The sequence below is a fragment of the Sceloporus occidentalis genome, unplaced genomic scaffold, assembly GCF_023333645.1.
Source record: "Sceloporus occidentalis isolate IW3139 unplaced genomic scaffold, rSceOcc1.0.p SCAF_2, whole genome shotgun sequence".
Lineage (NCBI taxonomy): Eukaryota > Metazoa > Chordata > Lepidosauria > Squamata > Phrynosomatidae > Sceloporus > Sceloporus occidentalis.
In genome coordinates, this window is record NW_028316982.1 from 246,817,184 (window position 1) to 246,829,400 (window position 12,217).

At 37.4% G+C, this 12,217-nt stretch overlaps 1 protein-coding gene across 2 annotated transcripts in view; it reads left to right on the forward strand.

Annotated features, from left to right (window-relative positions):
• The window catches only part of LOC149319933 (sacsin-like), a 64,349-nt gene that overhangs the window by 36,873 nt on the left and 15,259 nt on the right, over nucleotides 1-12,217 (forward strand). For both annotated transcript variants that reach the window (XM_089512616.1, XM_089512617.1), the window contains 6 exons: nucleotides 287-374; nucleotides 4,285-4,370; nucleotides 5,590-5,701; nucleotides 6,045-6,191; nucleotides 6,603-8,085; nucleotides 10,096-10,187. In XM_089512616.1, the coding sequence (XP_089368742.1) occupies nucleotides 287-374; nucleotides 4,285-4,370; nucleotides 5,590-5,701; nucleotides 6,045-6,191; nucleotides 6,603-8,085; nucleotides 10,096-10,187 (2,008 nt within the window). The remainder of the gene's footprint in view (nucleotides 1-286; nucleotides 375-4,284; nucleotides 4,371-5,589; nucleotides 5,702-6,044; nucleotides 6,192-6,602; nucleotides 8,086-10,095; nucleotides 10,188-12,217) is intronic.

A 12,217-nucleotide genomic window follows, 5' to 3' on the forward strand; every position in this document is an offset into this window, starting at 1 on the left:
TATAAGTATGGCTATTGATGTTTTCAGCATTGTGATAGAACATCCTGTTGCTTTTTAGCAGGTACAGCAAATGATGCTTTTCTAGTACCTACTCCCTTTTAATCACCACTGTATAATGCCATTGTGTAATCAGAATGTAATCTGTGTCAGAATTAATTTTTGTATTAATGCCTATTACTGGCAAACTGTTGACTGGAATATTCAAAGCTGGAAGCAGTTTTTGTATTTTTGGTACATAGCACGTTCACGAATGCCCAACATAACAAACATTCTCTTTTCCTTTCAGTTACCAGATTGTGTTGAGGTTGGGGACCTTCAAACTTCTCAGAATCATGTTTTTCTAAATCTTTTGTCAAAGGGACTAAAAGGAGGAGGTAAATAATCCCTTTACTTCCCCCCTTTTCTTATTTCCTATTATTACTCATTTCCCTCTATATTCCTTCTAAGTTAAATTATTACAATTACAAAAATAGATTTCTTTGTAGTGAAATAAAATTACAGTATATTATTTTATATTATAAATCAAGCCCATTGATTTAGTAGTTAAACTGGTGGATTAATCAATTTTCCATTTCAGAGTCTATCTGTTTCACCCATCTTTGAGCATTAATCAACTGCTTTTTTTACAGGTAGCATTGCTATTGAGTTATATTTGCAGTCCCTGTAGCAATGTGAAGCATACTTACTTACTTTCTCAACTCAGTGAAATCTTTTTCTAGGGCAAGGTACAGACCGCTTGAAAAGGGCGGCCTGCCGGCGACCTAAATTCCTCCGGAGGGAAATCGCAGCCGCCAGCCCGTGTGGCTTCCCTATGGAGGAAAAGGAACCCGGAAAAAACGGGTTCTTTTTGAGCTGCAGGGACAGCGTAACAAGTGTGCCACTGGCATACTCGTTACGTAAGTGCTGCATGGCAATGTGCGGATGCTGCACGGCGCTTATGTAACAATGGTGGCACCCGTGCACACAGGGCGCTGCCATTGTTACGTCGCCCACACGTACTAGGGTTAGGGACCATGCAGTTGCCACGCGGTCCCTAACCCTAGAATTGGCACCGGCATGCTGCTTGTTGGTTGTATGTACCGCGCCTAGGTAAATCTTCTCAGGATTTCACTGTATGAACTGTTATTAGCTATTTAATACTAGGCTACTAGTTTAACATGTCATAAGACACATATCACAACCTACAGGTTTTTATGCACAACCCAAGGCATGACAGATTGAAAGTAAGTCATACTGTGCTAAAGGAATATATTCCCTTGCAAACATATATGGTAAAATATACTTCTATTGACTCTATAACATTGAGTTGGATCCACTGATTTAGATGGATCTGCTTTAAATGGGACCAAGACTGAATCCATTTGGACCTAAATTCAGACAAGGGCCTAAATCCAATTGTGAATTCCAACAGGAGCAGATACTCTGAAACAATTGCAGTATGGAAGTAAAAGCATATAAATTTCATTCATTCATTTAGTCTGCCCAAGTTAGGATTAGCAGTTGCATTTATTTTTAACAGTGCATTGCCTACATAAAAGTTCCACTAAATTTTAGAGGCTTGCTTTAATTTAACACTAGTGGGATTGCAACCTAACTTAGTAATAGTTAGGTTCCACTGGTACATTTGAAAAAGTTGTGGTGTCCCAGCTTGACAACTTTAGTCACAATCTAACCCTGCAGTTTTACATACTTCTTCATCTTGTTTCTTGTACACAGAATTAATTCATTTATCACCAGCTGTAGCGATCACACACAATGTTTTATAGTAATTTATATTCCATGCATGAAATACTTTGCGCCGCCAGTGAATGCCATGAAATTAAGGCTTTCTAGCACCTTGTCAGAAAATGTAGGAGAACTCTCCAAAATTAATTATTTTAATTTTATTTTGTAATCAATTATTAAAATGTACTTAGTATGGTACACAACCCAGTGGGTTTCCACAGCCAAACAGGCATTTAAACCACAATCTCCCAGTGTCCAGATCTAACACTTAAACCACTACAGCGCACTGTCTCCACCAAAGCAAGTAATTACTTCTTTTTCAGTAGACAGAGCAGTTGAGATGGCTGCAGGGTACCCTCCCAAGGCTCAAGAAGATGTTTTTATTACTATTATTTGTAGAATCCAGATGCTATATTTTAGCTGCTATGTTTTATCTGATTCCATGAATTATTCAGGTTATCATTGTACAGTGATTAGAATGAAGGGTCCAAAACACACTGCAGAAATAACGGCGTTTTAAACCACTTTAACTGCCCTGGCTGAGTGCTAGGGAATCCTAGAAACTGTCTTTTATTGTGGCACCAGAGATCTCTGTCAGAGAAGGCTAAATGTATCACAAAACTACAGTTCCCAGAATTCCCTAGCATTGAACCAAGGCAGTTAAAGTGGTCTCAGACTGGATTATTAATACAGTGTCTTTTGGACCAAGGTCTCTGTTGCAATAGCTGTGAGCAGTGAACACTTTTGGTTCTGTTATGGAGTTTGGACCAGCAGAATGGGTTAGAATACTTAAAGACAAATCAGTTAGGAATGTTGTAATTACTGTTTATTTTACCGTTACCTATCACATTTTAGTCATTTCTGATTTTTTAAATAGATAGATTCAATCCTAAACCAAGGCCTGCCCTCAAAGTTGTTTCCCTGAGATTTTGTGTGTGTGTGTGTGAAGTGGGGCAATTGGCTATTTATATACTGTTTTTTGTCATCATGGGTGGTGTAGAAACTCTGGTGGTGCAGGGGTTAAATGCCAGTACTGTAGCCACAAGGTTGTGAGTTTGATCCCAGGCAGTGTTCCAGGGTCCACTCGGCTCTCCATCTTTTTGTAGATTGGTAAATTGAGTACCCAGCTTGTTGGAGGCAATTGGCATACACATTGTAAACTACTTAGGGAGTGTTAGTCCACTGATAAGTGGTATAGAAATGTACTTGCAATTGCTATTGTAGTTGGCACACTAGGGCCCTTGGTGGGTTGCTTGCATAGTGCGAGTGTGCTTTTTCTATCCCTAATTAAGTGATATCTGCCTGCTCTACAATTTGTAAATCAGTGGGCTTGTGTGATCTTTTCCTCACTTTCTACCATACAGTTTGGAATAGGGACTTCAGCAGAATTTAGGTTTGTTCTCCACAAAAACTGGTTTCTTATATAAAAGCCATCAGTTAAAATGAATACTGGTCTGTTTTGAAACAAGTCAACTTCAGTCAGTTTTTTTAGCTGGCTTACTTAACCAAACAGAGTTCATTTTCAACCATTGTCTATGGTTGGTGCATAATGACAAACTACTTTTTGTAGAAAGTAAACTCTGCTTACCTTTCCCTCTGGCCATGTGGAAGTAGTACATAAGCCCTACTCTTTGCTTGGGGTCTTTCAGGCTGGTCCATAGCAATGCTGAAGCAAGAATTAGCATAACATATAACACAGAAATAGGTACGTAAACACTTGTTTGCATGCGTCAGAGAGCCAGTTAGATCTGCAACTCTATTTCTAACAAAATATGTTAACTGGTGCTGAATTTCGCAAGATACAGATTGAGTCTTCCTTATCTGGAATTCCAAAATCCTCCAAAAGCCAAAATGTTTTTCATGGGTGGCTTAGATAGTGACACATTCGCTTTTTGATGCACAAAATTGTTTTTAAAATTATATAAAATTGCCTTCAAGATATGTGTATAAGGTATATATATATATATGAAACAAATGAATCTTGTTTTTAGACTTGGGTCCCATCTCCAAGTTTACTCCATCTCCATTAGGCGTGTATATGCAAGTACAGGTATTCCAAAATAAATCTGGAAAAATCCAAAATAGATATGGTCCCAAGCATTTCAGATAAGGGAGACTCGGGATGCATGTGCACTGTAGAAATAATCCAGTTTGATGTGCTTTAACTGCCCGGACTCAATGCGATGGAATCCTGGGAACTATAGTTTTGTAAGACACTTAACTTTCTCTGTCAGAAAGCACCGGTGCCACAACAAACTACAAATCCCAGGGTTCCATAGCGTTGAGCCATGGCAGTTAAAGTGATGTTAAATTGGATGATTTCTGTAGTGTGGATGCATCCTCAGCCTGTATAACAATCCTGTGCTTATTTGCTCAGAAATAACACCTGCCAAGTTCAGTGGTAAATACCTTTAATTGTGTATATGATTGCAGCCTTATCTTGTAATCTGTAAATTATTGATTTGCAGGAAGAATCTGAAACCATGATACAGTGTTATGAAAGATAAGTTTGTTTCGTTCTTCTGAAATACATGTTTTTTCCTTCTTTTACCTATCTAGGTCGTTTTGGACAAACAACCCCACCACTTGTTGATTTCCTTAAAGATATTTTAAGAAGATATCCAGAAGGAGGACAAATTCTTAAGGTAAAACATAAAATAATAGTAAGTGTGATGATTTTTGCAGTGTTACTTGTAGATATGTAAAATGTGTGGAAATTCTGCATCGTGTTTTTTTCTCCTGGAAAAGGAAATTTTTAAGAAAATGCATTATTAACATCTTTTACAGATTGAAAGTTACTTTGTTACTTTAGGAACTAAAAAAGCACTGCATATAAATTGGTTTGTCATAAAATTGTGATGTTATATTAAAATTATAGTTTCTTCAGAATATAATTACAGGTTGAATTTACTAATGTAAATTGGACTTAAGTTTTAGAAGTCATGTGTATGGTTGTTAATGACAGAATGTGACACCTCCCCCCCCCCCCCCATGTACCTTTTGAGCCAGATAGTGCCCCAGCTGAAGTGTTTTCAAGGAGCTGCAGACTGGGGTGCTAGGAGATGATGACTGTGGCATTGTCCTGATCGCAGGGTAACTGATAGAGGTAGAAGCAACAGAACCCTGAGAGGTGTCTCCAGTGCCATCTCATTGCCCCTCCTGCACTGTGACCTAGAGAGTGCTGAGGTCGTCATTTGCCACCCTGTAGCTATGGTGCTGCCTATTTAAGGCAGCACCATTCTCTTTGCCTTCCTGTAAGGCTGAGAGAATGTGACTCGCCCAAGGTCACTCAGTGAGTTTCCATGCTTGAGTAGAGATTAGAACCCTGGTCGTAGTACAGCACTCAAACCACTATGCAACATTGGCTCTCCTGTTCTCTACTTCCTACTTCTTTCTTTTTTTGCATGAGGAAAGGATTTAAGAAGTTTTTATTTGTGAATTGTAAGAAATAAATTCCCCATTTTGTTAAAATATGTGAAATTGTGATTTGTGCCAATAGTATTTTTAAAACTAGGTTACTGGACTAGAATTAGTTGCAACTTGCATATTAATCTTCCAGTCTCCTCTTCTCATGTATGAAGTGTTGAGAAAGAGAAGGGAGAGACTGCAAGCCTGAAGCTTGTTGTAGCTTGAGTAAGTAATGACAATTTATGGTTTGTTGTTTGAGTAGGACATATAATTTGGTTGATGAACTTGATAATTTTCTACAAATGTAAAATTCCTGGAGCTTTTGAAACACATGAAAGAACTGATGGTGATTGCATTTTAGGCTTGAAAAATAACCACCCCTGAACAGTAACTGTAAATATAGTAATCTAGAGCCTGATGTGATTTAATCAGTTTAACAATACATTTTGTTTTCAGGAATTGATTCAGAATGCAGAAGATGCTGGTGCCACAGAGGTTAGGTTTCTATATGATGAGACTCAGTATGGGACTGAGTCTGTCTGGTCTAAAGACATGGCTCATTACCAAGGTAAAATCTTTTCCATATCTTTTTTTTTCTTAGAAGATTCATTCATTTACCTTCAGTTTGCTTAGCAAGGTGACATGTTTTAAGCATACACTGTGAGCTAATCGATTTATCATGTTGCTAGCCTAGATTACAGTGGAAAGTAAGTTAGTCACAAGTGAATAGATGGATTATTAAATCTCACATTCATACAACTTATTCAGAATTACATAGTCAACTGAGATCAAAGTCTACTTAAGAATAGCATAGTATTTTTGCATTACTTAATAGTTTCATTCTTCATAAACAGTTTTGCTGTGTTTCCTAGTGACCTCGTTTAAAAAAAATACTTTTTTTTTATGTTCAGGTCCTGCACTTTATGTATACAACAATGCTGTTTTTACCCCTGAGGACTGGCATGGCATTCAGGAGATAGCAAGAAGCAGAAAAAAAGACGATCCACTTAAAGTTGGAAGATTTGGAATTGGTTTTAATTCAGTGTATCATATTACAGGTATTGTAGCAGAGATTTTTTAAACAATTAAACTGTAATGTTGTATTTTGAAAGGCTATATACACCATTTGCGCATGTACTTTGAGTTAAAAAATCAGTGTGTTATTTTGTGTACGAGCTATTTCACAGAAATGAATGTTGCCATCAGTGGTAGTTTCACTTTAAAACAACAAGGGGGTACTTTGGAGAATATGGTTAGCCAGGGCATTGAAAAGAAATGTGGGTATTGTGGTGCTGAACCTTCCTCACAGTTTTTTAACACTTTCTTCTTTACATTTTTAGAGTATATGTTTGTTGGATTGTTGTATAGGAGATATTCAAGCACCTTTAAAGACATTTTTTTGTTATTGCATACTTGTATTGCAAATGTGTGGCTACAGTGTTATACATGTTTTATCTTTTATTTTGTAGATGTCCCCAGTATATTTAGTGGTGATCAAATTGGAATGCTTGATCCACATCAGACACTTTTTGGACCCCATGAATCAGGTCAGTGTTGGAACCTGAAAGATGACATCAAAGAAATTAATGAGTTGACCGACCAATTTACACCTTTCATTGGTGTGTTTGGGAGCACTAAAGAAACCTTCAAAAATGGACACTTTCCTGGTACGTTCTTCCGCTTTCCTCTTCGCCAACAACCTTCCCAGCTGAGTAGCAATATTTATAACAAGGAAAAAATTCTAGAATTGTTTGACTCATTCAGAGCAGATGCAGACACAGTTCTTTTGTTCCTTAAAAGTGTGCAAGATGTTTCCTTACATGTTAGGGAAACTGATGGGACAGAGCGACTAATTTTCAGAGTTACTGCCAGTGAAAATAAAGCTTTGAAGCATGAGAAACCCAACTCCATCAAGATTCTGGGAAATGCAACAAACCAGTATTGTAAAGGCATTCCAAGTAACAGCATAACATGTGTAACATACCACATTAACATTGTTTTAGAAGATGAAAGTATTAAAGATGCACAGAAGACATCCTGGTTGGTATGCAACAGTGTTGGGGGAAGAGGAATATGCAACGAACTGGATTGTTTGGCTGATGACTTGAAGTATATCCCAACTATTGGCATAGCTATGTCTTTATCAAATGAAGGAGAGGGGAAAGGAGCGGTGGCAGAGTTTTCAGGAAGAGCATTTTGTTTTCTTCCTTTACCACCTGGTGAGGAAAGTAAGACAGGTCTCCCAGTTCATGTTAGTGGGTTTTTTGGCCTTACTGATAACAGAAGGAGTATCAAATGGAGAGAGCTTGACCAGTGGCGAGATCCAGCAGCCTTGTGGAATGAGCTTCTTGTGGCCAATATGGTCCCCAAAGGTTATGCAACCCTTATATTGGAGGCAATTAAACGAATGAAAACAGAAGAGAATTCAGATTTCCCTCTGACAGTTGACAGAATTTACAGACTATGGCCCCAAAAAAACAAAATAAAAGTTCACTGGGAATCAATCATAGAACCTATTTTGAAAGAATTATTCCAGAATGAAGTTATTTACTCCATTAGAGATAAATGGATAAAGGTGGAAGAAGTATATTTCTCAGAAATGGACGAAAGCTTGGAATACACCCAGGCTGTACTAAACTACCTCCAGGATTCAGGGAAAGAAGTTGCTAAAGTACCAGACAATATTGCTAAAGCAGTTGACCTCATTGTTTCTAGTACAAAACCTGTGAAAAAAGTGATTCCTAGTACAGTACGTCAAGTGTTAAGAAAATCTGGACATAAGGGACCTGCTGATGAAAAGCTTCGTATCTTAGACTTTGTGCTTAGTGATGAAAACTATAATGAACTTATTGGACTTGAGCTTTTGCCCTTACAAAATGGAAGTTTTACTTCATTCTCTTCATCTGCATCAGATCAAGACGCTATTTACATAACTTCAGAAAGTTACCCAAGGTATAATATATATTTATACTTTATTTTACAATTGCATATATTTGTTTAAAATTGAAATGATAAACAATATAAACTAAAATGATCTTGCACATCGGTATCACATAGCCTTGCAAGCTTGTCTGTCTGCCTTCTGCTCTAGAATAGCTTTGCCTGTGCAGCCTGCAGAGAAAACACAGGGGAATTGCTCTGCTGTTCTCTTCTGTAGGAAGGCATAGCAACTACCTTTACGGCATTAGACAGTGCTCTAATTCCCACCTATTATCAGAGCTATTTGCAGCTGACAAAATGTAAGCTAAAGGAGAAGAAAAATATGCTATGGAAACAAGGGGTGCAGAATTGATGTGGGTATACATGATGTGAGAAACAGCATAACTATTGTCTAAACAGAAACAACTGAGTGACACTGCAATGCTTTGAGGCACATTCTCAACACTTCTTTTGCTTTTTACACAAAATTAACCCTGCTCATTTCTAGGTCATGTTTTTACACATGGTCCTGCCATTTGGAAGGTTTCACATTATGAGTAGGACAGACGAAACAAATGGCAGTTGAGGCATTGGATACAAATTACGGCTCTAAGGAGAAAGGAATAAAAACAATGATGAAGGGAAAGAAATGACAATGGACAAAAGAGTATGGGAAAGAAAGTGAGGTTGGCACTTGCACACACACTCAGTTGCAGCCCATTTTTATAACCAAGTTTACAGCCTATCTTTATGACCACATTCTCTCGTTTTTTGAGCATTTTGCTAATCTCCTTGTCCATAATCAAACTATGTAAGAAATAAGTGGATGCCATTCATATATCTCTGTTTGTTCATAGGGCACAATCAATGTTGGGAGCACATGGCATGTATGAGGTGGAAGCTGTTAACCATTTCCCTCTGTACAATTATTCCAATTATAGGCGGGATACAGACTGCCCAAAAAGGGCGGGCTGCCAGGGCCTCCTTTTCTGCAGGCGGGAAGCCACAGCGGATAAAACGTGTTGTTTCCCTTCAGCAAAATAAGAACCCGCAAAAAGTGGGTTCTTTTTCTGGCGCACTCGTGACGTCACAAATGCGCCATTATGTGCGGACGCTAAGCGTTTGTCGCGTCAAAATGGCAGCGCCCATGTGTACAGGGCGCCACCATGTTGACACCCTCGTCACGTGCTAGAGGTCAAGCACATATGGGCAGTGCGCCCTTGGCCAACCCCTAGCACGTGACGAGGGCGCACTTTAGGCCCGTCTGGAGAGGGCCATAGTCTTGTTCCCCCTTGAAACAGTTGTTTTCCTTGAGAGTCAACTAGCAGTGGATTATTTACTGGGGAAAATACCAGCTGGGGAAACAACAGTTTTCATTTAGACTTTGGCTAGTTGTGTATATAAGAAGAGGTGCAGTTTAACCTCTTGTCCCAACACATGACAATCCTGACCTTTATTTGGGTTCCACAATGCTTTTTAAATATTAAGTAACATTTAAAATGCATCCACACATTTCTCATATTGCCTTTCTTGCTTTCTGCTTTTATCCCATTTTTATTACCACTACTTGTAGGGCAACTCTGTAATTGTATACAAAACCCACACATTGTAGCTGTTTATGGATTTGAAGATTTTTTAGGGATTGGATTGGGTTATGACAATGTGTACAGTAGGATGATTCTACTTTATCTTCAAGACACAGCCATTAACATGATTTATGATAGTTAAATAATTTATGATAGTCCCAACACATGACAAAGTATTTTTGAACCACGTACTTGATGTTGAACTGCAGCATCCAGCATTCTTCAGAATTGGCTATCTTGAATAATGCTGCTGTGCTCTGCAGAACAATAATATATGGAAAACCGTAGGATTATTCTTCTGGCATAAAGAAAGGCATGTGTGAGCGTGAAGAGGAATAAAAATTTTTATTCAAAATTCTTTGGGAAGAAAATCTGTATTATGTTTTCTGTATTTGTGGCTTTGAAAAATAACACAAATTATTTAGATTATCGATATTCTGTTTTTGATACGTACTAGGTCCCTCTTCCCAGGTTTTGAAGGAAGATTACTCGCTGATGACTTGAAGCCTCACATTCTGGCAGCTTTGAAAGAAGCTGCCAAAAGCAGAGGTAAAATGTGTACATATTATTCATTGTAATAAAAGGGAACTGCACTGAATTGCAGTACATATGGTGACAACTGATCAAGACATTAAAATTGCAAGGACAGATATAAATCAAATGAAAAGAAATGAACTATTTCAAAAGAAACCATTTGATGTGTCTATGAGGCCACAGTATTTTCATGATCACATACTATGGCCGTAGTTTTTTGCAAAGAAATACAAATGGATACACCTTCACATGTTTATGCGTAGAACAAAATGCATATTTTAATTTTTCGAAAATGTCAAGAATAGTATTTATATATTTTTATTACATTCATTGAGAGTACAACCTATCCATCACAACATTATTCTTTAATATATATTCAGAGTAGGATGGAGGGAATGAAATCAAAATTCCCCGAAACATCAAGAAAGGGTGATATTGTTAATTTAATTCTTATGTTAAGTAGCAAAAGTAGCTTTTGTCCTCTTCAAAGTGCATTTCATTATATTTTAGCCCAACAACTCCTCTGGGGATTTTCAGGTAGGATTGCTGTATGAGTAACTGCTGAATTGCAGTCAAGCATTTGTGTGCATTTTGTTACTGGATGATTTGTTTGTCTGGATTTGTAATGGTTACTCCCTGGTCCATATGTGCTTTTGAACATTTAATTTACACATACTAATACTACTTATAGCATATTTGAAAAAAAAATGACCTTACTGATTTAAATAAGGCTATATACAGAAATCTGATTAATGTTGTGAAATATGTGGTTCCTACTATTTTAGATATATACTTTCCATTATTAGTAAAATAAAAAACCATGTGAATTAGTGAGAAAGTTATCCTTTAAGAAACTGAACTTGGATTTAAATTTAGTCTATCTCAAAATGTTGTAATCATCAGGATGAAAACATAAGTTGCTGGAGTTAATGTTGAGCTGACCCATTAAAAAACAAAGGTACAGTTGGCCATTGTATCCACGGATTCTGCATTCATGGCTTGATTTTAAAAAAAAAGCCAAAAAGCAAAGTTTGATTTTGCTATTTTATATAAGGGACACCATTTTACAGCCCCATTGTATATATGGAATTTAGTATCCATTGATTTTGGTATCTATGGAGGGTCCTGGGACCAAACCCCAGCAGATACTGTGGGTCCACTGTAGTCAGTTTATCCATAAGAAAATTTCCAAAATTCATATTAGGCTAACCAGAAAAAGATTGTATCTTAATTAGAAGCATCATATTGCCTGTCCAGCTTCAATAATTTTCAAATTCTCTAGTGAACTTCAAGTTTCAAGAGCTATCACTCTTGAAAGAGTTGTTACTGAATTACAATATATTAACATTATGCAAAGGGATCTTGCAGCACCTTTGAGACTAAATGTGTGAAAGAAGTTGTAGTGTGAGCTTTCATAGACTTGATTTAGTTCCTCAGATGCATGGCATCAGAATGCATCTGAGGAAATAGACCAAGTCTACAAAAGCTCATGCTGCAACTTCTTTCACACAGTTTCAAAGATGCTGCAAGATCCCTTTGCATACTGATATTCCAGACTAACATGGCAATGTCTTAGAATTCTTCTGGATGCAATATCCCATGAAAAGTTGAATCACTTCTGTTTTAAAACGTTCAGAAGAAACACATCTCCATGTGTTTTCTTTACATTTTCCTTCAAATTTCACAAGGAATATGAAATGGCATGCAAGTTTGTAGTGGTATGTAGAGTTGAAAGACCTGTTGGAAAGAGGAAGTGTATGCACAAGTGTATTTGCATGATTAGAATGATAGCTGCATGCAAGAGGTAAAAAATTAAGACATAAAATTTGTGCCCTGTGGATTTAATGGTAAAAATATGAAAAGAGATTCCACTGGTTTGTGTAGTAGAAATTAGGTACAATCAGTAAAGTTCTGAAATGTTATAATGCAGATTGATACTAGAGCACAAACCTAAGAGAAAGTAACAGAACACCAGTTATCATTCTGCAGTTTCTAGCTAGTCCTGATTGGTGCTTCTCACATTTCATGTTCCTATTATATGCATT